We start from the raw sequence: 25,987 nt of genomic DNA, 5'->3' as shown, positions 1-25,987 counted from the left end.
AATGCAGTGTTAGAATTCAACACAACAGAGTGACTGAAATTGGGAATTGGCCTTGCAATCAACACAATTAGTTCTATTGTGACCAGCAGTTTTTAAAGGAAAGTGTCTTCAAGTTAAGGAATTATCCAACAGACTACAGTTTGTTTACAATTTAATCTGAAGAGTTATCTGCAAGGCTCATTTCAGTTTTTTAACGTTTATGAAAACAAGACAGGAAACGGAAAACACGGAAACAGATCAAAGTTATCTGTATACATATAGTACATTTATTTAACTCTGGCTGTCTCTGGAAAGAAGCCTTGTGATGTAATGAGTGATGTAATGAAATCATCACAAATTCAGTCATTTCTACTTTTTTCTCTGTTATATAAATTATTAATCAACTGAGCAATTCTGGATTCATAAGAAGAATTACACCAACACGTCCACAGAGAAACTGCACTGTTTATTGCAGAGTATAATACTCTTTGATAATGATAAGGTACACTTATCATTTTGGAAACTGATCAGTGGAAATTGATTTGGATTTGGTGACTGTATGATTAGAACATGTCTCTAATATTGAACAGTAAAGATGGTAAAGCATTTTATTAAAAAGCTGCTTGTTTTACGGCTCTGATGACAGGTCTGATCTGTGTTATTCTTTGCAGTACCGAGTAGCTCAAAATCCATGTTTATTTTTATATCCATATTAACTGCAAGTGCAATGAGATACCACATTCATCTGCTTGTTAGAAGATTCCTATTGGACTGCAGGCAGGAGGATTTTTTCAGGTACTACACTGTACAGTACGAGCCACTGCAGCTCAGCTCAATTAACCCTGAGCTCCCACTTTCTTCTCTGTCACTCAATAACATATTTTGCCTAATGAGCCTACCTCTGTTTTTTTCATTTGCATAAAGTAAAAAAACAAAAAAGCAAATAAGAATGCAATGCAAAGATTGTGTTCTTATGCATGACAAGATGAAAAATTATACTGAACCAAATCCAGTACAAAGCAGAGCTTGACTTATGCCTCAATAGTAGAAAAGTTTTCTACACGTTGTGTAGAACATACATTTTCATGACAGATGATCAAATTGGAATGAACCTAATATACTGCTAATACAGTTTTCATCACTACATGGCTTTACACATTTCAAACCTAAGGCACTTTCATCAGGTTTGAATTCACAGCAGTGTGTGCTCGGCAAACCATTTTCCCTGTGATTGCTTATTCCAAGCATGGAGCAAAAGCAGAACAGTAATGAATTTAAATTAATACATTTTGTTGGAAAAAAAACAGGAATGAAATTCAATTTTAAAATGCACTCACCAAAATGACTTGAAAGATGACAGGTAAGAGACTGCTTTCTTCAATGAGCCTGTAACCGAAACAAAACATTAATATTATAAGAGCAAGTGAATATTCAATCTTCATAAAGTCACCATACTACATCTGTATACATTCTTCAGTGTAGAAGAATGTAACATGAATATATGCAGTGCCAAGATCAGTGATCTGAAAAACGACCTTTGACTAATTCTCTCAAGAAAATGAGCTTTACAACAGCCAAGCAAGAAGGAGTAATGTACCAGTTTATTGAAAATGACTTGCTCTCACAAATTGATTAAGGTTTTTGATTCACAAGCAATTACTGAATGTATGTAAAGGTGGTTGGTATAGAAATAAAAAACTGTTATTGAGCAGCTTTAGAGAATTAAATTAGTTAGAGGTCACAGATAAAAAAAGAAACATAAGGTTGCCATTTAATAATGATTTATCACCTGGCAATGTAATTTGTATCATTATACCTGATTGAATCTCTAGTGAAAAGTATATAAATAACAATTCAATATTTAGCTTTGTACTACAGCAATGTATTTGTGCAGATACAGATGAATACAACTCCTTTGTATTCATCAGTAATCCTTTGGACATGGAAGAAAATTGATTTCAAAACAATTTAATTCAAAAACAGAATACCGTTAACATCGGAATGCAATAAACCTACTGCATTTTGTCACAGTGCATACAGAAATACTATTTTGATCCTTTTTCATTATTTCCATCCTTCTTTTGCAATAAATGTAACTTAAAGGTCTGCGGATGATTAAAAGACATTTTTCACAGAACTATTAATTGTTCTAGTTAATTCTGAAATGATTTGACAACAAGGTAAAGAGTTTTAAGCAGCACCACAGCCTGTCCTTTGCTCGCTATCCGTGAATATGTATCCATGGACGAGTCAAACTGTCATGATACAGTAAATAAACCCAGGCAAAGCTGCTGACGAGAGTCGGGCAAGAAAATAAAACGATAACCTGATTCCTGGTACTGTACACCTGGTACTGAGCATCAGTCTAAAAACATGAACTATTCCAAACCCTGTTGAGTTTTGAATTACAACCATTACAGTGGTTAATGACAACCACAAAGGATAAAGTAGGCTTTTACATATTTTTTACTTCAAAAGGTTTCACTGCACACTTCCTTAGGACATGTACGGGTTAGTGTCACTATACAGTAGGTGTTGACAGCAAGTGCAGTCTCTTATCTCCCTTTGTGACTCCACTGTTCTCAGAAACCTGACCAAGAAAAATCTACTGTATAACATCGATTTAAAATTATATTGAGGGAAACAGCTCCCACATTTTACAGAGCAAGGGTCATGTTAAAGAAAAGAGTGTAACAGCCCCCAAATGCCTAAGACCAACATAAATATTTTTCTATACAAGTAATCAAACTAGTATTTAATGTAAACAACTGACACATCAAGTAACTCAAAATAATCACTTTCCCGAGACACTAAATCACAGAAAATTCTGGGCTCATGCATTGTTCAATAGAATCTTCTGGTGTCGGGATGCACTAAAAATAAATACCACTTTCACATTTAATTCATAACGCAGTTAATAAGAGGGCAATTAATTCTGCCCTGTGTTGCACTTTGTAGGAAGTGGCATTTGTGTTGCGAAAAGTCATTCCAAAGGTGCTAGAACATCAAATACAACACACAGTTGTTGGATTTCCCATCTGATAAAATTAAAAACTAATCAAGTTTGACTTTCATTCCCTTTGCGCACATTTGGAGGCTGAAAGCTAGATGACATTTAGTTACATTTCTATAAAGTCCTCCAAAGGAACAATATTTCATGAAATGCCATTTTTTCCATCACTTCATTTATTTTATTTCCCCAGGTAGTCAGATACCACCCCCCCCAAATAACCCCGGTGATGCTTTGTAATTTCTGTACTCTCCAAAATAATTATTTAGAGCCATCAATCTTGAAATAATAAAAATAATTTCACCCGTGACTGCTGAAAGTTTTTTAGAATAATTCTTCTGCAAAGGCTGAAAATATCCCACATACCAATAAAGTATGCAATGGCAAAATTAGTAAATAATTAAAACACAAAGCACAACACATTAAAACACAAGATACAGAAATGAGAAGAGTTTTCATCCCAAAGTGGTTTACATGTACAATTCATTCACCGCTGAAGCACAGCACCAACGTGGGAGATATTATAGCTACAGTGTCATTATTAGTGATGCACCAGCAGCCCTACTGCTTCTCTAACTTTAGAGAGGCCAGATGGTTCAAGATTAGAGCAGAATCTGGTCAAGACACCCCTACTATTTTGAAGATAGTCAAGGCATCTTTAATGACATGGCCCCTTCCACAGATGTGTCTCACGGGTCACTGTACCAGAACGTAGGTTTTGGGAAATTCTTGTCCAGAGTGAAGAGTGACACCTCCACAATGACTAAGCAACCTTGCTTTTGTGGCTTTTGAGCAATTATGATGCTGAAAAGGAAGACCCAAAGTATAGGCATGCTCTCTTTTTTCACCAGTAATTTTCACGTATATAATCAAAAACTCCCATCAACAGATGTGAGCTTCACTGAGCTAGCACAGGGCATGATATTTTATTAAACCTCCCACCCAGTTGAAGTACAGACAGTAATGAGCTGCTGTTTTAGGCTGGGGACCTGCAGGCAGAGCGGCACTGACAGGTTTGCAAGAGAGGAAAGAAGTCATCAGGACATGATCTGCATTAGCAGAGGAAAGAGAGGACGTGCTCAGAGATACCTCACAGGGGACTGCTGTCTAGCACTCAGCCACACAACAGACACCACTTAAATAGAGGCTCTGGAAAGACACAAGGGAGACATGGCCCTCCTCCTTCCATCTTGCACTTTTATGTGGGGCAGCATCAGACACAACTATAAACTGGAATGAAAATAGCATGCAGAACAACGAAAAAAATTAAATAAAAAGGTCTCTGAAAGACTACAGATAATCAGCCATATCATCTTCACTTAACACAAGCTGTGCCCGAAATGCCTTCAAATGCTTCACAGCCACTGAACAAATGGGCCACTGGAGTCATTTACACCAGTACAAAAACACATGTACGCACAAATCAACTGAATGCATTGCGCCCTTTCTTTTTGCAAAGTCCATAACTTTCAGGTTTGACAGGCACTCCTCCACAACCCTATCATTACTGTCAGAATAGTTTCAAAAACAGATCTGTCAATTCACAGGCAGTTTCGTGCTGAATCAGATGGAAAGCAAAATGTGAGACAGGAGTAAGATGAATCTGGCAAACAGTCAGGAGTAGTCAACCTTCATCATCCCCCAGACAGCCAGGTAAATGACATGTCGATGTGCTCTAAATTCTAATTGACAGCACAAATACCAACGTCCATTTTAATAACAGGGTAAAAGATGTCTTCCTTTAATAAAAAGGTACTGAAGGTATTAAAAATGACTCATTTTGGATGAGTGCTATGTACTCAACATGGCCAATAAAAAAAAAGAAATTTCACATAGACTTTGTACAACTGGTAACTTTTATTTTCGGGGTCTCCTCTATGTCATGTATTACTACTATACTGTATTACTAAAATACATCTTGGTTAATGGTTTAACAATAATATATGGCTAATACACGCCTATTAGTGAAACAAAGCTGCTAATAACATACCATATTTTATAATAACCACAACACAGCATTTGTCACTGAGATGATGTCTACTTAAACTATGAAAAAAGTCTTCTTTAGCATCAGGAAGACCTCTAAACTGACTTCAGAAAACATATGTTTAGACTAGCAACATGAAAATTAGATTACTAACATCTTCAGCAAAGTATTGCCTCCCGAAGTTATTTTGGATGATAATGCCTGCCCAAAAGAATAAGTTGCAGAAAGCACAGAATGCACACATTTCATACAATGGGCCAATGTAGCTAGAGAGCTCCAACAAAGTCCCTTTTAACCAATTTTCAGGAGAACTCTATCGTTTCAAACTCTTATGTGAAACCAAGCTCTTGTGTAAAAATCTAAACTGAATGTTTCTCATATTAAATTGCAGTGTAATTAATGGACTGTAGCATGCAGCTGCAAACTCAGTTGAATGTTTCATTGACTTACACTAGCTTTTTTAGACATCAGAAACAGAACAAATGGTACGGTTTAAACAGTTTGGTGCAGCAATCAGTGCCACGGAAGGTACGCTAGTTGTACACCTAGGCTTTTACAGGACAGCTGCTGTAAGCTAGTGGCCCGAGAAAAGACATTCCACAGAGAAAATAAAACAAACCAGCTCGATCTGATGGTGCAGCTGTCAAACTCCACATCAAACCTCATGAGGGCGGCAGGTGTGAAAATCTTTTTGCTTTCCTGAACAAACTGGAAAGTCTAAACAAGTGGGAATGAGACAGGGTTACAGACACCAAAACTAACAGCTTTGAGTATTTACAGAGGAGGATCAAACCTTTACTGAAATATCCCCTTTAATCTAACAAGGAAATACACAAGTATGAAAATAACATTCACTCCCCTAAAATACAATATGACTTGTTGTGTAAGGTGAGCTCGGGTCCAGAGAATCGCATGTCAGTATTGCAGTCAGGACCACAGACAACACCACACTGTCATCATCTTAAGCTGTGCCTTTCTATGACAGACAAAAACTGCCAATACTTAACTTCCACCTAACGTTCACAGAATACCTCAATATTTGTCAATAAGATTCATTGTGTGCAAAGAGAATCTAGCCATTTATATTTTTGGATATTTTCAGTCTTCAGGTAACCTATATGCATATTTTTGACATTTGTTAGGGACATTTTATACCATTAGCCATGAGCAATACTAGAATTCTCAATCCGATTTGATACTACCAAGACCACCTTTACTAATACATTTCAATATCATAGCCAGACAATTTCTACGAAGATATACTAAACTGAAAATTTGCAGAAGGTCTGAAGTATAACATCCTATCTAAGTCCTATATTACGCAGAAACATAGAACTTGAAAGAATCCCTGCAACCAAAAACAAGCAAAATCCACAGCAAAGTAAATCAAAGAGTTTTAAGGATTTCTTTTGGGTAAGATCTGACTTTATGGGGTCTGTGCTTGTCAGCACCAGAAGCACTGAATTATGTGTATAGTCCATTAGTGCTTTTGCATTCTGTTTCATCTCACTTCAAAACATTTAGATGGAACAATAAAGTTTGGTACTCAAGTGTAATTTACGAGTTATTACAAGTGAGTAAAGATGAAAGATTTTTAAAACACCCAGAGGGCTTTTAAAACATCCTTTGTCAACTCTTTAGTCTTATACAGCCCACAGGTGACACATTATTCATCAGAGATACTGTCTGGACATGCTCAGCTTACAGAGATCAGTGAGTCTGGATCACAAAGCAGTAATCTGAATGACTGCAATCAATCTCTGCCTTATGTTGGGATTTCTCGATCTCCCATTCTCCCGACGATAAAGAAAACCTGACAAGTCTGTGCACAGCAGCACCTTGCTTGATAATATTACTGCTGCGTGAAAAAAGTGCAGGGAAAGGAGTTACCATATTACTATAATAGCCCTAGGAGCACTTTTAATAAAACGCCATATCCATAACGGAGACAAATAATACAGAGTCTGGAGGACATTTGAGAACAAAATAATTCTGCTGTATGTTTGGTGCTCTCAATGAACGCAATGCAAGAGCCCAAGCCTTAGCAGAATAAACAGCAGTTACTTTCCTGATCAAAAATATAAATTAACAAGTTAAAGTACTCGTTCAGTTCAGTGTCCTGTAGCAGTTAAACAATTATATTCCAAAATACTATGTTATTATTAAAATGCTGAAGACATTTTGTGACATAATGCGGAAGGAAAAATGTTTTACTCTAAATAACAACTTTACATCATCTCTATAATCGATAAATGTTATTTTCAGTTAGCTCGAAAATATATTCATACATGATACAATGTAACTAAAAGATAGATTTAGCAAATACATTTGCAACTGTACATTCAATTTGTGTTGCACAAAGAAAACTGAATGTAAATTCAGTATTTCAATACGCTCACAATTATTTACACCCCAGCTTTAGGATTATGATAATCATCCACTGGTTTTCATAGTTTTGTAATAAATTCAGCTAGTTATTAGTTTTTTTTTTAAAGATTCCCAATCCTTGCCCTTGGGTGTAAGTTATCCTCCCAAGACATTGTTCTATTCTGATTGCGCGTTTGGATAAAATACTTCTTATACTTCTGTGTTCATTTTCCCTTAACAACCGGTGGCAATTTGAGGTGACTTTTTTTTCCCCAAACTTCTCGAGCCCTTGTGAAACAAGCAGCGGACTAAGGAAACATTAATGTCTTAAATTTACAATATTTATTTCCAGCCTATAAAGGATATGAATATAAATTAAAAAATTATAATTAGAAAAATATGCTATTATTTTAGAGATATACTTTCTACTTCAATAATTATTACTAATTCTATGGATAATGAATGTGCACTTTCATGTTTTACCAACATTAATGTGCACTTACACTATTAATTAACAGTCAACTATTTACTTTAACAGTTGCAAATATAGAATTAGGATGAAAATACAAGTTGTGGGTGGTTAATGTTTTTTATAACCGTCCTTTTATTTGTTGTCAGCCAGCGCTCCGTCATTGTAACTGCTTGCAGATTCGAAATGTTTCGAAGGTCCTAAAGACCATTCCGAAGCCCACACCCGTTTCCAGGACATCTCTAGTCCTTCTTGGAAACATCTTCCCATCTTATATTTCACAATCTAAATAATTCCCTTCTGCTACGATATTGTGCTCTGGAAGAGTGGCTTGCTGAAAACTAAAGTTTCAATCTTCTTTTTGTGTTCCCTCTCACCTATCTGTTGAAGATGTTACAGCAAAAAGTTAATCATCCTTATTTTAACCAAGTGAGTCAATGCCCATATCAACTTGTACACCATCAGCCTCAGCCTTTAAGCACTCCATTGCTGGATAAATGTCTCCCCATTCGTCCACACAACACTAGCTATGGTTATTTTCATGCAATGCATAAGCACAAAAATTTCAATTTCATATTTCTATCCCCATATCTTACTTTTGTCTTGCTGTTATGTGTTTAGACCATTGCCGTTTTATTCTTTTTACTCTTACTATTTTGTTACATTCTCTCGTTTGTGCTCTAGTCTCATTTTCTTTCATGGACTGTACTGTATAAAGCAGAACTTCAGAAAATGCTGAAACCCTTTTTTCCTAGAAAAGAAAACTGAGGCCGATCACCAAATGAATGCTAGTTTCACCAACCTTGTGCAAATAAAAAGTTTGTAAGATGAGAATCCATCATGCCTTGTTTTCTCTCGATCTAAAATCTTAAAATATCTTTCTTCGTGTGTTGCATTGCAGAAAATCGTTCTTTCCAAGGAGAACCCATATTTTGAATCAATGGACCCAAATCAAAAAAGCCAAAAGCATGAAAAAGTCATGCATTATGTCATCTCATTTTTAATACATGAATTAACTGTAAATAATTCAGCTTACAATTTGCAATATTTATCAGTTCTGCTTTTTATACATTGGACTCCAGCCCACCTGGCCTCCCAAGGTGCAGCATTCATGCTTGGATATCCGCTTAGTTAGCTTGGGATTTAAAACCCACTTATAATGACAAGGTATTCGAGAAATTATTTAAAATGTTGCTCAAGGCATTGTATACAGAAAAAAGATTGCATATTATTTCTTATCACATGCCCTATTTTATTATTTTTAGCTTCAAATAATTTCCAGATTATAGTAATTACAGAACCAGATCTAAAATGCAGTTAAGGAGAAGGAAAGTGGTGGTTTTAGTTTAGAAATTTAAAAAACCGAGGGAGCTATTTCCCTTTGGGCCACAGATTCAGCGCACGTGCACTGTTCTCACATACGAAGAGACACTGGCTGTGGGCTAGAGCACCATCATGTTGATTCAGCTCTTGAAGAGCCAGGGTTGTTTACCTGTTGAGAGCGGGGTTATGCTCAGTTAAAGCTACGAGCAGTTTCAGAGCGTACACTGGGATCGGATCTGGCTCCAGAAGGAGCGTTTCATACCTAGAAAAAGAAAAAAACAAACAGAAGAATGCTATTTCCATTCAACTCTAAATACGATGCAATATACTTTAAATACAGTATTTCACAGGGTTTTTTTTAGCTGAAGACTGTGAAAAACAATCAAGTTAAAATTTAAGTGTGAAAAATACCAGTTGAAAATGTGATGGTGACCTTTGAAATGTGTCAAAGCTTTGTGCATATGTTTTCAGCTTTTAGCATAGTTATGGAAGCTGTCTAATAAAACCACCAGAAAAGGAATCTGCTATATACTATAACTGAAAATGTACATTGCCAGAATAAAAAAAGATAAATAAAGTTTAGAGGTTTGAATTAGATTTGAATAATTCAATTTTTTTCCAATATATATATCCCAGGCCCTACCCTGACACACAGCAGTTGTGTCTTATTTTTTATTAATTGTTGTTTTTTGCAGTGCTGTATTTGCATAAGCATGAGCTGGCAAGGATCCAGCGAGAGGAGGGAGAGGAGGGAGGAGAGAGGAGAGAGGAGGAGCGAGAGAGAGGAGAGAGGGAGAGGAGGGAGAGGAGGGAGAGGGGAGAGAGGGGAGAGAGGGGAGAGAGGAGCTTAGCGGTTGACTTACTGTGGAAACAAGGCCTCTGTAATGAGTGCCAGCAGTCTGCTGTTGGAGTTGAGAGTCTCGCCTTTTTCCACAGCCTCATGGTTCACCAGCAGCAGCGTTATCTCCGACAGCACCCGCAAGCTGCAGATCCGCCACTCCGCTGCAGGAAAGGGACTGTGAGTTTGACTGAACTCCACTGGCTGCAGAGCCCCTGCACATTCATGGGTTACGCACACTTCCATCTGGGCCACGAGTGCATCATAGCTGATACCAGGAAATCAGCTGGCTAATTCAGCCACAGGAAGATGCAGTTGCATCAGTGTTTATACAGTGAGGCATCTGACTGGTGCAGTGTGAATGAAGTACTCTCTGAAGGGCACGACAGCAGCAGCCCACCTGGGGTTTGAGCCCACTGCCTTCTGGCTACAGCTCCGCACTGCGGCTCAACGTCAGTCACGCACAATTACACAACCGCGGGCCCACTGCACAGCTCAGCATTACTGCACAAGGGAGTCCGGCAGCTGAAGCTGGTGCTCAGGTCCGGGCTGAGCTCGTTCCTGAGCCTCTGCGGTGAGCGAGAGAGCGGCACTGCACCTGCTGGCACCTCGCTGCACAGTGACCGCAACTGGCACACCTCGGGAAGACCGAGACAGCGGAGGGTCTCCTACCGTTTCTGCTGACCGCTAGCGAAGCCAAAGGCGGGAGGATGGAGTCCACAACCTTTAAAAAGGGGATTCAGGGCATGAAAAGAAGGATATAGGCTTCATACTTCGTTACACAGAAACTATGAACATATAGTAGATATTCAAATATCTACGTGTAATTATATACATACTCCAGCTAAAAGACACGTTCCCTTTAAATATGTAATTGGCTACAGCAGGATACAAAGCAAGCCATTATGAGAACTCCTATTTCTATGTAAATACAACTTCGCCACTGCCCTTTGATCATAGAGATGAGCCAAGTCCTTATGTTGGCTCTTTTTATAATTACAATGATTTATTATTATTTCCATAGAAACAAACACACATATTCTGATGTGGTATCTAACCGTGAGCTCTGGAGGACACATTTACATTGGGGGCAAATTGTTCGAACACAATGTTTGCTATAGAACAGTTTGCTAAAGATTCACATTTACTGAAGGCTCCACATAGTCATAACATTTATTACGGGTATCGAAAGCCTGCTTTTTTCCTGATTATGCCATGAGAAAAGATTTGTTCCAGTCAGTATGATTGACATGTGATCAGACTGTCTTTGGATATACCGTAGTACATCAGTATATTTGTTTCTGGTCATTTCAAGGGAGGCTATTTATATCAATAAGGATAATTTTTTTCAGATATTTTGGATTGGTAGATTTAAAGCAGAAAATTATATATTATTTCCCATGTATTGTGTTCTCTGTTCATTACAGCATTTGCCCTTTGCCACAATGTTACAGTGTGTCAGATTTCTTTGGGTATATATGCATGTGACTGACATCATGTCCAGGACATAGTCCTGCCTTGTGCCCTTTGCTTCCGGAATGGGCTCCAGATTGCTTTCGGAATGGGCTCCAGATTGCTTTCGGAATGGGCTCCAGATTGCTTCCGGAATGGGCTCCAGATTGCTGGGACTTTTCAAGGAAAAGGCACTTTTCGTATAACAAGTGAATGTATATACATGTTTCCAGCAGCAGGTGAAACACGGTATGTCTGGACATGTACAATACAGGAGGGTAAGGACATAAAAATAACAACCAGTAATAAGACTAATGCATCCATCAAATCTGTACTCAAAGGCCGGTTTGATTAGATCTATATAAGGATATGTTTGTGTATCAAAAATCTCAGTAAATATAAGAAAAATTACTGCATTAATATAAATAATTTACCCATCTTGTAATCAGCACAAATGAAGTATAACCAGTTAAACAAAAACAACCAAGACCTCAGTTCAGCTGTTTTTGATAAAGTAATTCAACTTTCCATATTAAAAAAAGAAAAAAATGTTTTATACTTATATTTATAAAACACACAGTCACATGGTTATTTTTCTGGCACATTTCTTTCTTAAGCATTGAGATGAAAGCAAGGATATGTAAATTTTATACATGATACACTATGTCCTAACTTGAATAAATGGCAGCTGACAGATTTACCAATTAAGTTTTCTTTTACTCCAGCAAGTAACACTAAGGAAATCTACTTCAATTTACTTATTATTCGAAGACTGCAACTTTTGAACTTGAATAACAACCTTGTAGAGTGAAATCACTTGTGACAAAGTTTAATTAAACTGCCTTATTTTATAAAGCACCCCAAGACATTCCCTCACTGTGACACCGTGAATAACTTGGACTCCTTTTGATCAACAGTGTTTTTGAAGCTCTAAGACACTCTAAAGGCAGAACTGACAGCTGACCTTTTATGTCAATATTTATAACAAGGGCCTTTCACTTGAATTCTCAAGGGAGAACCAAATGCTCAGTCTGTGCATTTTCATCACCAGATGCGTGCCCTCCATCTCCCTCTCTGCCCGTCAGTGCATTCAGACAGAGAAACACCAACTGGAGAGGGAATCTGTTCAACATGCAGTTACCAACTCCACGCCTTTGCCTTCACTCAGACGTTTTACCAAGCTGCATGCAAAGCTAGATTGGTTAACGGTCCTACTGTGCATTTGGGAGAGCAGCCAGAGATTGTTTTCTGTGCTGGCAGCACTTACAGTAGAATGGTACTGCGTCAGCAGTGCTGGGTGTTGTGTCACTGCTTCAAGTGCTGACAGGGTGTTCCTGAAGAGATCTTCCGAGGCTGCTTGTCCTGAAAACCAACAAGGTGAACACCCCTTTACTGCACGGCTTGCTATGTGCTCGTGAAAAGTAGAACACGTAATCACAGGAAAACACACACCTACTGCACTATCCAAGCTGGTCTCACAGGAGTCTATGGACTTGAGATGATGCTGTGGAACATACATTACAAAAGAATTTAGTGCGGTGACCTGAAATCCTGTTACTCACAGTTTGTGAAATACAAATAAAACAAACACCCTTTCAACTTCTTTCAACTTTCAGAATCTTAACATTTTAAGAAATGAAACACGACAGCCCTTTTATCACTACTAATTTCTAGTATTTGGATTGTACTTTGCATCCCAAAAGATGCTATAGCATATTATACATAAGAGGCCACCTGTTTCCTCCACCAGTAGTGGCAAACAAAGTCCAGCAGCCCAGCCACAGCACAGATTAGAAAGAGAAGTGAGGAATTTAAGATTCATTAATTTTACATCAATTTTAATACTATAAAACCTGAGTAGCTGTAACAGAAGGCTTTATTTCTGCAACTGGTCTTAATTTAATGATTGGTGAATCATTTTGAAATAAAGGGGAAAGAACATTGGTCTTCTTGTTCATGTGTCAATGGTTAGATGCAGTGCAGAATACCAGAGCAGCCGTAACAAAAGGCTTTTTTTCAGCAACTGGTGTTTCAGTCCAATTTGCCTTCTTCTTCCAAAAGTGAACATTTTAAATATGTAAAACAACTACATGCAACCGGCAAAATACTGCAGAAAACGTGATGCAAAACCACCACCAAAGACAAGCACGTTCTTATGTTGGATCAATAACTTACCAAAAGTGTCCCAAAGTTGAACAGAAACTCCTCTGTTGCAACCTGTGGCCTAAATATCTGAAAACATAAAAAAAATAACGATACACAAATGTTGGCATACTGTAATTATATCCACATCTATTAAAAAAATTACATATGTTCAAACCTTTGTATGTTCCTAACATTTTTTTTTCCATTAATCCTGCTTAACAAAGTGCTTTTTTCCCCACTATATAGCATTGAAGTCAGCTGAATGAGTTAATAAATAATACAGCAAATGCTGAAAGGCAATGCTTTGAGTCATGACTCTTATTATCAGTTCTTGCCTTCAAAGCTTAAGAGAGTTTTTTGTTCAGGATGTTCTAACACATGTGCTGCTCCCGCTGTGCCTGGGACAGGTCAGATACTGCTCGAGAATGTCAACTGGAAACCATGAGAATGTAAGCTGTTGCGAAATTTTCATGATATGGCCCAGTCATATCACGCCCAGTAAACGTATTTCCAGCAGCCCACTTCGCTGTGCACCTCGGCTGTCTGCCAGGGCAGACTGCAAGGTCATGTTCGAATACCGACCTGTGCCGTCCGCCACCTCAATAGCCGGGACTGTACTGTATCTACAACAATGATGAAGGCCAGCAAAAACTTGGAGTGTGCGAATAATGGAGTGTTCCCCACGAGCTCCTAGCCTGGACTTGAACCAGCAGCTCCCAGGACGTAGGAATCATCCTGCTCAATCCCCACCGTCAACATTTTACTGAGAAGGAAAATCTATATTCCACCTGCAATCTGGTCTTTAAAATATAAATTGAATCTGACAGAGAAAAATAACTGACTATTATAACTTAGTAATGCTATTTTCTAAATATCAGTAACAGTGGGCTCTGGCAGTGTCACAGGGGAGCCCATTTCTGTACATCAGAAACACATTCCTAGTAAACTCTTTTTTCCCCCCGTTTACTTGTGAATATTAATGTGTAGAAACACAAAAAAAAGTAAAAGAGGGATCTGAAAAAAAAAAGAATTTATTACACACAACTTGAGATATATTTGGTTAGGCGTAGTCCTGATGAAAAACTATTAAGATCTAAAGAGATCTGGGAGATTCTTACAGCTTCATGACACAGTGTAATGACATTCTGAGTGGGTGCTAAATACCTGGCATGCCTCTTAAGGCAGTTATGCTACCACCGAATCAGATCTCTGCATGAGCTTTTATTTTTATCTAAACATCTTTCTTTTGTTGTCAACGATACCAAGGACGACAGGAAAAAAAAAAGTTAACATACTGTAATGCTGGAGGACAGGTTTAACCCCAGCCTGTGGTTTTAGAGACGTAGGTTTTCAGGGGGTATGCAGCCTCCCAGTTGCTGCCTCCTGATCTACTGCCCTTTCCCAACATTAAAGTCAATACCAGAGGGTAAGGAAGTCCTAGCCAAGGAACTGAGCCAAAAGGCAAGCGCAATCTTATTGTCGAAAGGCCCAGATCTGTAGGTAATCGTACTCAGCGTCACGATCACACAATCACCATGTACTGCAGTGTGCATCTAGATACCACACTGGATATTACACCGCATGCTATATATTTCTGAGTCTTGGACAGAATTTCTACCAGTCTGTGCCACTCTGATCGCATGCTTGGGTTCAAGGTAGAAGCTGCACAGCGTGTACTATACACACCACTTGCATAGTGGTAGTCACACCATATGTGCCTTCCAAATGTTATTGTCAGGAACATGTTTTTAAATTATAACCTGATGTCATACTCAAACATTATAGAATAAAGACAGCTTTATATCATTTAGGGGCAGTTTTATAAACACTTATTAGCAAAGTCCTGGAAATTAACATGTTTATCTTGAATCGGGGTTTACATTATCAAAGTGTTTTAGTTTCATTTGCATTCAACATATACACATGGTTTTTCAATATCAAGGTTTGCTTGGAGAACTGCAACTCTTTCACGGAAGTTTTTGGAAGCACAGTATTTTTTAAACTGTTTTTGACAATGCAATACGGACATGAAACCAGCAGAATGAGGACTACAGGAAAGGAAATAATATTTTGAAATTCAGATATTGTTGTTCACAAGGGTGAATTTTACATCGGAAAAATTTGCAGTAAAACTGTCAGTACATATTTCTCTGTTGCATTCTGTTTAGAGAACTCTGAGAGATCTTCTGCATTGAGGTCCCTGTCTTTGTCCTACCTTCTTCGGATGACCCCAACATTCTATGCATATACTCTATGTAACACCAAATCACACTATATCTATATGTAACACCAGTCAAACAATAATGTAAGAAAGCATCACAAACATTTAAACCAAAGTGGGTGTGAAGAAGGTGGCTCACCTGTGATGTCAGAAGATGAAGTACTACACCCATCATGGGAAGACACTGCTTTAACTGTTTTGCTTGTACAGTTGATGGGTGCTTTCGGCCTGAAATATTCGCTAATGCAGAAAGGACATCCCCTGGCAAAAAATAAACATAAAAAATCCATCTGTTGGAAGTATTTAAGCATGTAATTCTGTATTTCACTGGCAAAACAAATTCCTGCAATGAGGAAAATGAGGAGACAGGTTTAAGTAAAACCAATTAGATCTTTAAAATTGTAGCTACATGTGCTTGAGTTAGTTCTGTCTAGGACTTGTGTACAAAGTCAATGGCAAATAAGACTGAAAAGTTCATTAGGGCTCATACAAATAAGTTTTTGAGTACTGTGCCTTACAAATACAGCACTGTGTTGGGACATACAGTACCATGCTAACACCTACAGAATTGACAAATTTTATTTACTAATGAAAAAAAGCATTTGTATTCCAGACTAGGACAGGATTAGTTATGGTTTTTTAAAAATTAAATCAGTAAGGTATTTAAAAAGAAGAGAACAATTGTCACGTTGAAGTCTGTGATACTCATCCTCTCGTTGAAGATGTCTTCCTGTCATGTGACTGACTCACCTAGAACCGCTGGCAGCTCCTGCACAATGTGACGGATGAGCAGGTCCAGGCATTTTGACAGGTATTCATTGCTGCTTTGTTGTTCCTTCCCTGGCGTGGCCTTTCTGCTGTCTCTTTCAATGTACATCACCAGTCTACAAAGAGGAGGGGAGATGTTATTATTCAGCAGCCCTCTGAACCGTAAACGAACAGAAATGGGTCTTGAAAAATAGAGGACAGGAACGATTTAGTTTATCTTTTCTACAAAGTAAATAGTGTTGGTAAAATGCTGCATTTTTGCACCGGTCACAGTTTTGAAAGAATTTTTAATTATTGTAGCAACTGCTGATATACTTCATCTACTCTGGACTGACTTTAACCCTTTTGAAATGCTTTTAACAACTATGGCCGTGACTGTACTGTATAGAAAACTGTTACATAATTTATCATATTGTATTTAGAGACACATATATTTGTGATAATACAAGGCATGTTCCCTCAATATAATTAAGCAGACATATTTCATTTTTAGCTGTTGCTATGTTCAGCATTTTGGTCTTAGAATGCAAAACAATTTTCATCACTCTACAGACAGATGTTGAGCAACCTAGCTGATAGCACACACTGTATAACTATAGTACAATAAAAGCATAAAAGCATCACTGCATGTTTTTAAAATCATTTTGTATTTTAACAAAACACTTTTACACACAGGCAGGATGACAGACCCAGAAATGCTATATTTTTGTTGCCACAGATTCGACTGATGAAACAGGTGGAAAGGATCATACCCATCAAGGCCAGGTGAAATACATTAAAACAATTCAGCAAGAGTGTAAATGAAAACAGCCTTCAGTTCAGACAATGTAATATTTCCTATTGTTTTAAGTGCCACTACAGTTCATAGAGTAACTGACTTTGTTCCAGTGATAGGAAAGGGTGTACTTATTCATGTGCAATCCATATTCCAATGAAACAATACATCAAGGCACTCAAATTATTCCTCAGTCATCCCACTTCAATAGTAAGAAGCGTATAAAAGATCAAAAGTAAAACTAAAATACATTGCTTCAACTATCTCTGAAATAATCACAGAACTAAAAGCTTTTTTTATATCTTCAAACATCAGTCATATCTACTAGAGCCAAGGCCACCACATTTTATTGTAATTTTATAAAGTAATTTCGAGCTCCTCTTTCATCTGAAGAACAATCCTAAAAGTGCAGAAAGGTGGATGATCCACTAAACCTCACCTAAGTGCCTGATTACAAAAAAACAAAGCAAGCAGAAATGAAAAAAGAAAGAAAACATGAACAAATAAAAAGGTTCTCATTATTATTTTATAGGTGTTTACTACATCAAGTATTTGGCTACCAAAATTCAATCTAGATTTAATATGGCTCTTTACGGTTCTTTTGAAACGGCCTCCATTTTTTAGCACGTTCAGAAAAAATCTTAAATTAAGTGGTAACATTGTAATGTCTGCTAAGCATTACAAAATTTATTAGAACTGCATAACAGGTCCCAAAGGTGTAGTTTTATAATGCAAACAACTGGAACATAAAACTCATCAATAAAATCCTTGATCTTGTTAACATTCCCAGCTTCTGTATTTTGTTGAGATGGAAATAGGAAAAATAGATTTCCGCTTTGAAATATAAGAAAAAATGTAACTGTTTTTAAGCAAACAATATTTAGTATAAAACTCTTCTCCTTTTATTTTTGATTCTTATGATTTTTTTATTATTTATTTTCTATAAATAAGAATAGATATATTTATATAGTAAATAGGTATACTATATAAGAAAACGATGTTTCTTCTTCACACTGTACCTTTATAAACATCTGCTGCTGAGTCATTGAAGCCATCGTATTAGTGGTAGATCAGAGAAGCCTGCTGCCTAACCCCCTGCCCTACACCTAGGGGTAAGGAGCACACTGCACAGGATTCATCCCCGACACCGCTGGCTAGTGACATGAGCCAGGCTTGAGCTGGTAACCTCTTGGCAACAGAGCTCAACCCGGGACAGAAATAAACCAGGTGTGCTCACATGAATACAGCTGGCATCATCATCATCATCATCATCATCATCACAATGAAATAAGAAATCAGTGCTGCAAATTAGTACAGGTTAACTAATAAAACAGCATGTAGAACAAATGAACATGTATGCTATTGCGTGTAAAGATCAAGTACCCTAGTTGTGAGTCTGATAACATAGTCCTGGAATGCACAGTAAGAATCAGTCTCTTTAAGAACAAATTAATGTTTACTCTTTTGTAAAACACTACATGACTGTCAGCCTAAATGCCTTGCTCTATAATTGAAACCCTTCAGCAATTTCAAGAGTAATACAATGTCATGGATTGATAGACAGAGCCAAGATGACATTTTAGTTTCCCACTACCATAACGGGAAGTTATATAATTTCCAAAGGGTTCTGCTGATTAGTATAACTGAATCTTGAATGTTCACTTCACTGAAAATCATATCACTGTGTTTACTGGAGAGCCACCAAGAGCATAAAATAAGAAAATTAAGAACTTTCCAATTTTTATTTTAATACCAAAGAACTAGGTTTTTAAAATATATACATTAATTAAATCTATCAGATAAAGTAAAGGACATTTCAGAATGTATGAAATAATTGTAAATCCCTTGAAAATTCTTTAAATAAGGGAAAAAAAAGTAGAGGTTTCACACTCACATGTTCTGACTCAATGTTCAGTGGATAATTTCAAAATTAATGATCTGTTATGGTTTCAGTTTCCCTGTTTGATAATAACAACGTTCACAACACTGTGTTACGAAATTTTTCATTATATTGTCTTCCTGTAGCAAAGTATGGATTGCTGGAATGATTTGTTATAATAAACGATCATTACAGTAGATGATATACAACAGGACAGGTTTCATTGATGGATTCACTGTTAAGTTTTTCTAAATTTAAATTGCCTAGTTCTGAGCAACTAACTACAGAAGAACTTTTTAAAGTGTAATTTTTAAAAGTAAAAATGCACTGAAAAAATAAACAGCTCTTGTCATTGTTTAACAGCATCTGTAGGAAAGGCCATACTGACAGAGGCCCTGAAACTCTGCCTTGCCAGGCCCTCCTGCCCAGCACAGCTGCTGACCTATATAAAATAATTAGCTCACTTATGATATTCACTTGAACTGCTTCAGTCATGCTGTAGAGAAACAATTATCCTTGACAATACAGACAGGAATTAAATTATACAAGTCACATCTTTAATATTTCAAGTAGAGGTGGTGAAAATACAGTTCACTACTTTAAAACTTAGTGTTGTATCTGACAAACACTAAGATGAAATGAAAAAGTCCCCGTCATGTGTTAATTATAATCTTTCATAGGTTTTTCTTCTGCATCTTCCATGAAACATGCAGAGCAAAAAGACATGTCACCGGTTCAATGCTTCATGTCTTTAATCCAAAAGCTAGCACTGAAGTGTATCACAACTTCCAGCAGTTTTGCTCTGTTATTCTACTTTCTGGTTATACACTACAATGTTTTTGCATTTCTATTACGACTTTGTACAGCTCAAATATTTCTGCTTTACTTTCGATATAACATTACTTTTTATGTTAAAACTGTTGTAAGAGTAATGTAAATATTTACTAGGAGTCATTACATATCCTGTTTTTATGGACCACATATTTTTTATGTTTTAGATTACACAGTGCATGATTCTATAATGTAGTAATTTAATTTGGGCAAGGGTTTTTTCAATCCTGTCTGTCCTCTTTTAACCATCATGCCCTATGCTCCAGAAAAGCCAACAAGAACTAAGCACTCGGTTCTTCAGAAAGGTGATCACTGTTCTGCCAAAGCAGTCTTGCTCCATCCTGACTGCGAGTTCACCACTGGTGATGACGAATTAGTACCATGCCTGCTCACAAATAAAAGAGATGGCTGCAAAGCTTTTGAAGGAAGAGGATTTCTTAGTTTTCAGGTGTAGCTCACCCAACGTAGCACTGCTTTTATAATTATCTTTATAGTAGCATGTTAATAAAATATTAGACTTCTAAAGTAGTGAGCTGCGTATTTCAGGTAAAAGCACCAGCCTTGTCCACCAGCTGCATTTTTTAATATCTAAAAAAAGCACAACTGAGCATTTTCAATTTGGCTCAATGGTCCATGAGATGTGCACAACTAGGAACTTTCAAATGAAAACTCGGTGTTCTTCCTCTGCAGAATTAGGCAGCGCCTTGTTTGATCCCCGTAACACAAAGCATGCATGCAGTAATATTTTCTGTTGCTTTTATGGGAGATGTAATCAGCCTAGTTGGAAACTGCGCCCCACAGGGTGTCAGTGGCATGTCTTTTCTGATGAAGCAAGCCTCTGATGCTTCTATTTATATTTTGAATGCTCCTGGAGCACAGAGTGGGCGGGTGGGGGTGGTCGCAGAGAAGCACACTTAAGATAAAGTGATGCTATAGCATTTTGCAACACTCTAGGAATTTCCAAATCACACTTTATTGATGGATAGTACGCCACCTGTTAATACTGCAGATTTCAGTTTTATAGATGGGACCTGCTTTCTATACAGCACAACACTGCTGTACTACCACAGTACAAGGGTATTGTTCAGGTTATAGTCAGAATTAGGGTTTTGTTATTAATATGCAATTAATCTACATTTAATCTAAATTTAATACTTTATCAATACATGCATTTATAAAACGTTCATAAATGTCTTTTTCAACTCTAAAAAGCTACTGGTATTATTTAATCTCAGGTAGGTCCAGAGTTTGCTGAGGAAACCAACTATGACTTCTATTAATTCAAGTTGCATTTCTATGTGCATTTTTGTTGATGTAATGTGAAACAAGATAAAATCTATTTGCTAAAATTTTATGAACACAACAATACATCTTTGATTTTTGTTCAAACCCTTGGGACTACTCATGGCCATCAACTAACATGATGGTGAGAGAAATATAGCAGTTCATCTATTTCCATTAAATAATCTATGTTTTAATAAAAAATATATATTTTGGATTCAATACTTTGTTAGCTCCGATGTACCCTTATCTCTTATAATTTGCACATAAAGAAAGCATCACCCAAAAATAAATGGGATTCAATTAATCTTTTTGATGTAGAGATCTATAAAGTGTATTACCTGCAGAAAGCCATTATTCTAACTGCTGAGCTATTTGACAAAACTAATTCCACTGCTCCAATATTGTCACACAACAGTGCACTTTGATATTTGTAGCGAAAGCAGATCTCTATGCCTCTCGTCTCACTTATGCTACAGTGCTATTGAACATTTTTCCAATTTAACTAGTTAATTGTTCACTCAGTGGTTACATTTCACCAATTTCGATGTCACGGTATAATGCTTAGACATTCATAGGTTGCCTTTCATGTACCTATATTTTTATGTTTAGTAATTATTAAAAGTAAACTCCACAACGTGATGAAGCCAAAAAAAAAAACGTGCAGGATCTTAAGGCTAATAAGGTAATTAGGTGGTTGGTGCTAGTTTAGATTTTACAATATAACATTCACAAGCCTACATATGTTCCAGCAGATCTTACAAGAAAGACGTTCTTCCAAAACTAAAACTAGTTTTTAGTTTAAATTTTATCACAATTATTGTGCCGTGATTTGTCTAGATATTTTCAAAGCTAGTTGACTTTCCACTCTCTTAATGGTGTTTTCTATGTAGTCCTCTGCCAGGATCTCAGACCAATATTCCACAGAAGGTGCTACTGAATGATGTAAATTGACTGCTTTGTGTACCTGGAATTACAGCACAACAGCAGCATCTCCCTGTTGTTCATCAGAACCTGTAAAAGCACCAGGAAGGCCTTTGCACGTATGACTGCCGAAGGACTCTCTAAGGATCGGATGATCTTCATGACAAAGGCCTGAAACACAAATATTGGCTGTTAGATCAGTTTTATAACGTAATGATTAAAACAGGCATTGGGGAGCTTCATTTTTTGGGCAGTGAAGAAAATGCCATATTGCAGGGTCTATTCCACAACAGTGCATGAGTCAAGCAGTTGGCACCAATGTGCATGAGGAAATAAAGACCCATGTTGTCTTGATATTAGAGTGTCTTGACACTGTAATTTTAAGACATTTAAGGATATTAAAGAAAACTATTATTTAAGGTATGATCTTTGTCTTTTCAAGTACGACTACTGGTTTCTTTAAATAACATCGGCAAAACCACAATTTAATTAGTATAAAAGGATTTGATGCAGGGTTAAAGCAAAGGGGAAACAGAAAATTAAAGCAGGTAACTATGGTAATTACAGAAAATGTTAGCTTTCACTTTCGAGAATATGGCAATAATCAGTGAATGAAAAACAATCTTGTGTACTGCAACTGCTTGCCCTGCTTTGTGTGAGTTAATTATTTTCAAAAGCATCCACTTCTTGCATAAACTGTAATTACATCAACCACTTTATGAGCTATGCTCTGAGTTCACTGCACCTCCTTACCCAATTAGTTTAGTTGCTTAGTGCTTCATCTAAATCATAATGCTATGCAACATAATGCATGATTAAACACATGGCTCACAAACATTTGCATTTTATAAAAGAATAATGGATGCAAAATGCATATTATGAGATGTACCAAAAAGTGCTTCTTTAGCAACTATTTTGACACTTTTCACAACAGTTAAGGTTTAATTTAAGTTTGTTAGCTAAGTAATGACAATCTAAACAGATCATATGACAATGAAATCACAGTAGCACTGGCAATATCCAAATTAATACAAGTCAAATTAATTGTATCCAAGATTCAACAAACTGTGGCAACCTTCTTAGATCATGTGGCACATGGAATAATCAAGAGACCAATAGAAAAAGAAAATTCTAAAAAGGAACTGACAGAAAAGGGAAACTTTTTTTCCTGCCCTTACTAGCCAGCTTTCCTGGCTTTGTTCAAAATGGTTTAAATATTGCTGTCATAGTAGTGGAAAAAGTAGTTCTCTGTCCAATCCAGTCTTCTACACCTCAATTCCTAAAATATAACATAGTGCTAACAAGGAAGGGAGTAGGTTTTATGGAGAATGGCAATATATATATACTGTACTGCATCTATCTATGATTTTGGTAAAGGAAGTTAATAGATTATACTGATTCTTTCTCAGCTGGATTTCAGGTTGGCTGAGCAAGAGAACCCATAACTGGTATTGTCAATGTGCGGAACCACTGTGTCGAAAACAACATGACACCTTATTAGTTAATCAATGTCTTGACAACATACAGCATACAGTAAACTCATGTACTGGACATAAAAACATCAGTACAGTGCCTCATGAAACACCTTAGCAGGTCTGATACTCAATCTTGATTTACACACATTTTCAGGATACCATTTAATAATCTCTTCATTACTGTATACAGTAAATAAAGCTCATAAAATTCTTTTGCAAAAAATACATTTTTAAGTATTTTTCAAGTACCTATAAAGCCTGAATATTAAACACGGTGAGAGCCTTTACAATGTTCTTTTGCATCCAATATATGTATTTCTAATAAATAAATTCATTTTTATTTTAATGTCTCCGTCTAACTACAGGTTCTACACTGTTACAAATACCCAGAAGACCTAAAGAAAGAGATGATAAAGATTATGAACTGTTCCATTTGTAATCTGCAGAGAAAGAAAACAACAAACTCTTAAGCTATACCCACATAATTCAATAGATTTTCTATATCTTCCTACTGGCACGCTTTCACACTGGCCGACGAGAAAAGATTTATAATCCGGAGTCGATCCTTGCTTAAGATGGATCGTGAAATGCCAGAATAGGTGTTTAACTCCTGCTGGAAAAATCCTGCATCATTGCTAATGGCCAATTAACTGTCAGAAAATGTGTTACCGTGCAAGGTTCAGACACGAATGATGGGAATTTACTGCGAAAGTTAGATCAGGGAAGAATCCATTTCCCTTTCATTAATGTGAAATCCATATCATTCAGCAGATAATGACAATTCAATTTCCAGCTTCCTTTGGTGTATACCTTCTCCTGAACCAATCTCTGCAAGTGGACTCCAGACGACAGCATTGCGGTGAACATGGTGAGCATATACTGCTGAACACGGCTGATTCCAGACACCAGGCTGCTCAATACAGCTGGCAGGCCCACTTTGTCAATAACGCTTTGAAAAGCGCTGGCAGAGTGACGCGTTATCCGGCACAAAGCCTGTGAAGACATTATGAAACAGATCAACCGCTTTTATGACATTACAAGCCATTATATAATATCGACTAAAAGAGGTTTACGCAGCATTTAAAAAAGGAGGACAAGAAACAACATTGCAATTTAACTGCAATTAAAACAAATCAATTTTTTTTCCCCCAAAGTTGACGTTTGAATTATAAATTATGCACATTCACTATATTTGCAGCAATTCTTTAATAAATTGAAACTAGAGTGACAAAAGAAGAAAAGACTACATTATCTCACTGGAAAATATTATCCTAAAATTCTGAATAATATCCTCACATTTAAGCAAAGGAAAATAAGACTATACACAGTGTTTTTTATCTGCATACTTCCTTTTTTTCCACTTTGTAATTTTTCAAGAGCACTTTTGGACAGGAGGAAATGAATTTAAGGGTTTTACCGAAATGGCAGTGACTCTCAAGGAATCCACAGTGGAGTGAGTGAAGAGGTACCAGAGCATGGGCCCTATCTCTCCAGTGATGAGGCCTTGTGAGTGGCAGGAGACTGTGGTGCACACATTTTCCACAATTTTTGCTGCCATGTGATTGACAACTGGTTCTTCCTGCAACCAAGCATCATGCAGAAACAGAAACTCAGAACAGGACAGTGAGAGCTTTCATCCGTCTGTCGTTTGCTGAAAGCCCAACCACACAGAAGGCGTGGCAGGGCCTTGGGATGGCAAAGACCGTATGTTCAATTACACAAGACCCTCCAGAAAATCGAAAAGCAAAACCAGGACTTTGCACGTAGTTATTGTATAAAAAACAATATTAAATTGAAAAAGTAACTTGGCGCTGTTTGACAGAATGCAAGGTAACCTTTTAATATATTTTAAAGGCTCATAATATATAAAGCTGTACTGTAAATAGAATATGTAAAAACAACTAGTACACTATAAACTCTGCTCTTACCAGACAGGTTGAACAGTTTTTCAACAACAGAGTTTTGCCTCATCAACTTCTCAAGCAGAGTATAAGGGTAATACTGACAATCAACCCCAGAGCCCTCTAACACACACTTCAGTCTTGCAGTTTACTACTGGTTATACAGCAGGTTATACACTCTTCATATCGGTATATGCTTTTGACTTTTGTAGAATTAAAACATTCTCTTTGCTGCGGAAAGTCTGCTCTTTAAATCTCCGAGAGAAAAAAACGCTAACTATCTGCTACATTTAAGAAAGTACTTAAAAAATACAGTAAAACATAATCACACACTTAATGTTTGTTATACAGGTTACTACAAT

The 25,987-nt window shown here is 37.0% G+C and overlaps 1 protein-coding gene across 1 annotated transcript in view; it reads right to left on the bottom strand.

Moving 5' to 3' along the window:
- Positions 1-25,987, bottom strand: part of ulk4 (unc-51 like kinase 4) — a 112,489-nt gene that overhangs the window by 53,005 nt on the left and 33,497 nt on the right. Inside the window, exons 20-31 of the mRNA XM_088928437.1 lie at positions 25,142-25,303; positions 24,535-24,717; positions 22,293-22,420; positions 16,542-16,675; positions 15,931-16,052; positions 13,601-13,657; positions 12,878-12,929; positions 12,693-12,787; positions 10,646-10,697; positions 9,999-10,137; positions 9,305-9,397; positions 1,317-1,365 (exon numbers count right to left, since the gene is read on the bottom strand). Of these exons, the coding sequence (XP_088784563.1) occupies positions 1,317-1,365; positions 9,305-9,397; positions 9,999-10,137; positions 10,646-10,697; positions 12,693-12,787; positions 12,878-12,929; positions 13,601-13,657; positions 15,931-16,052; positions 16,542-16,675; positions 22,293-22,420; positions 24,535-24,717; positions 25,142-25,303 (1,266 nt within the window). The remainder of the gene's footprint in view (positions 1-1,316; positions 1,366-9,304; positions 9,398-9,998; positions 10,138-10,645; positions 10,698-12,692; positions 12,788-12,877; positions 12,930-13,600; positions 13,658-15,930; positions 16,053-16,541; positions 16,676-22,292; positions 22,421-24,534; positions 24,718-25,141; positions 25,304-25,987) is intronic.

Source organism: Atractosteus spatula, chromosome 12 (genome assembly GCF_055471065.1).
Source record: "Atractosteus spatula isolate fAtrSpa1 chromosome 12, fAtrSpa1.hap1, whole genome shotgun sequence".
NCBI lineage: Eukaryota > Metazoa > Chordata > Actinopteri > Semionotiformes > Lepisosteidae > Atractosteus > Atractosteus spatula.
This window is presented reverse-complemented; position numbering and strand designations above follow the sequence as displayed.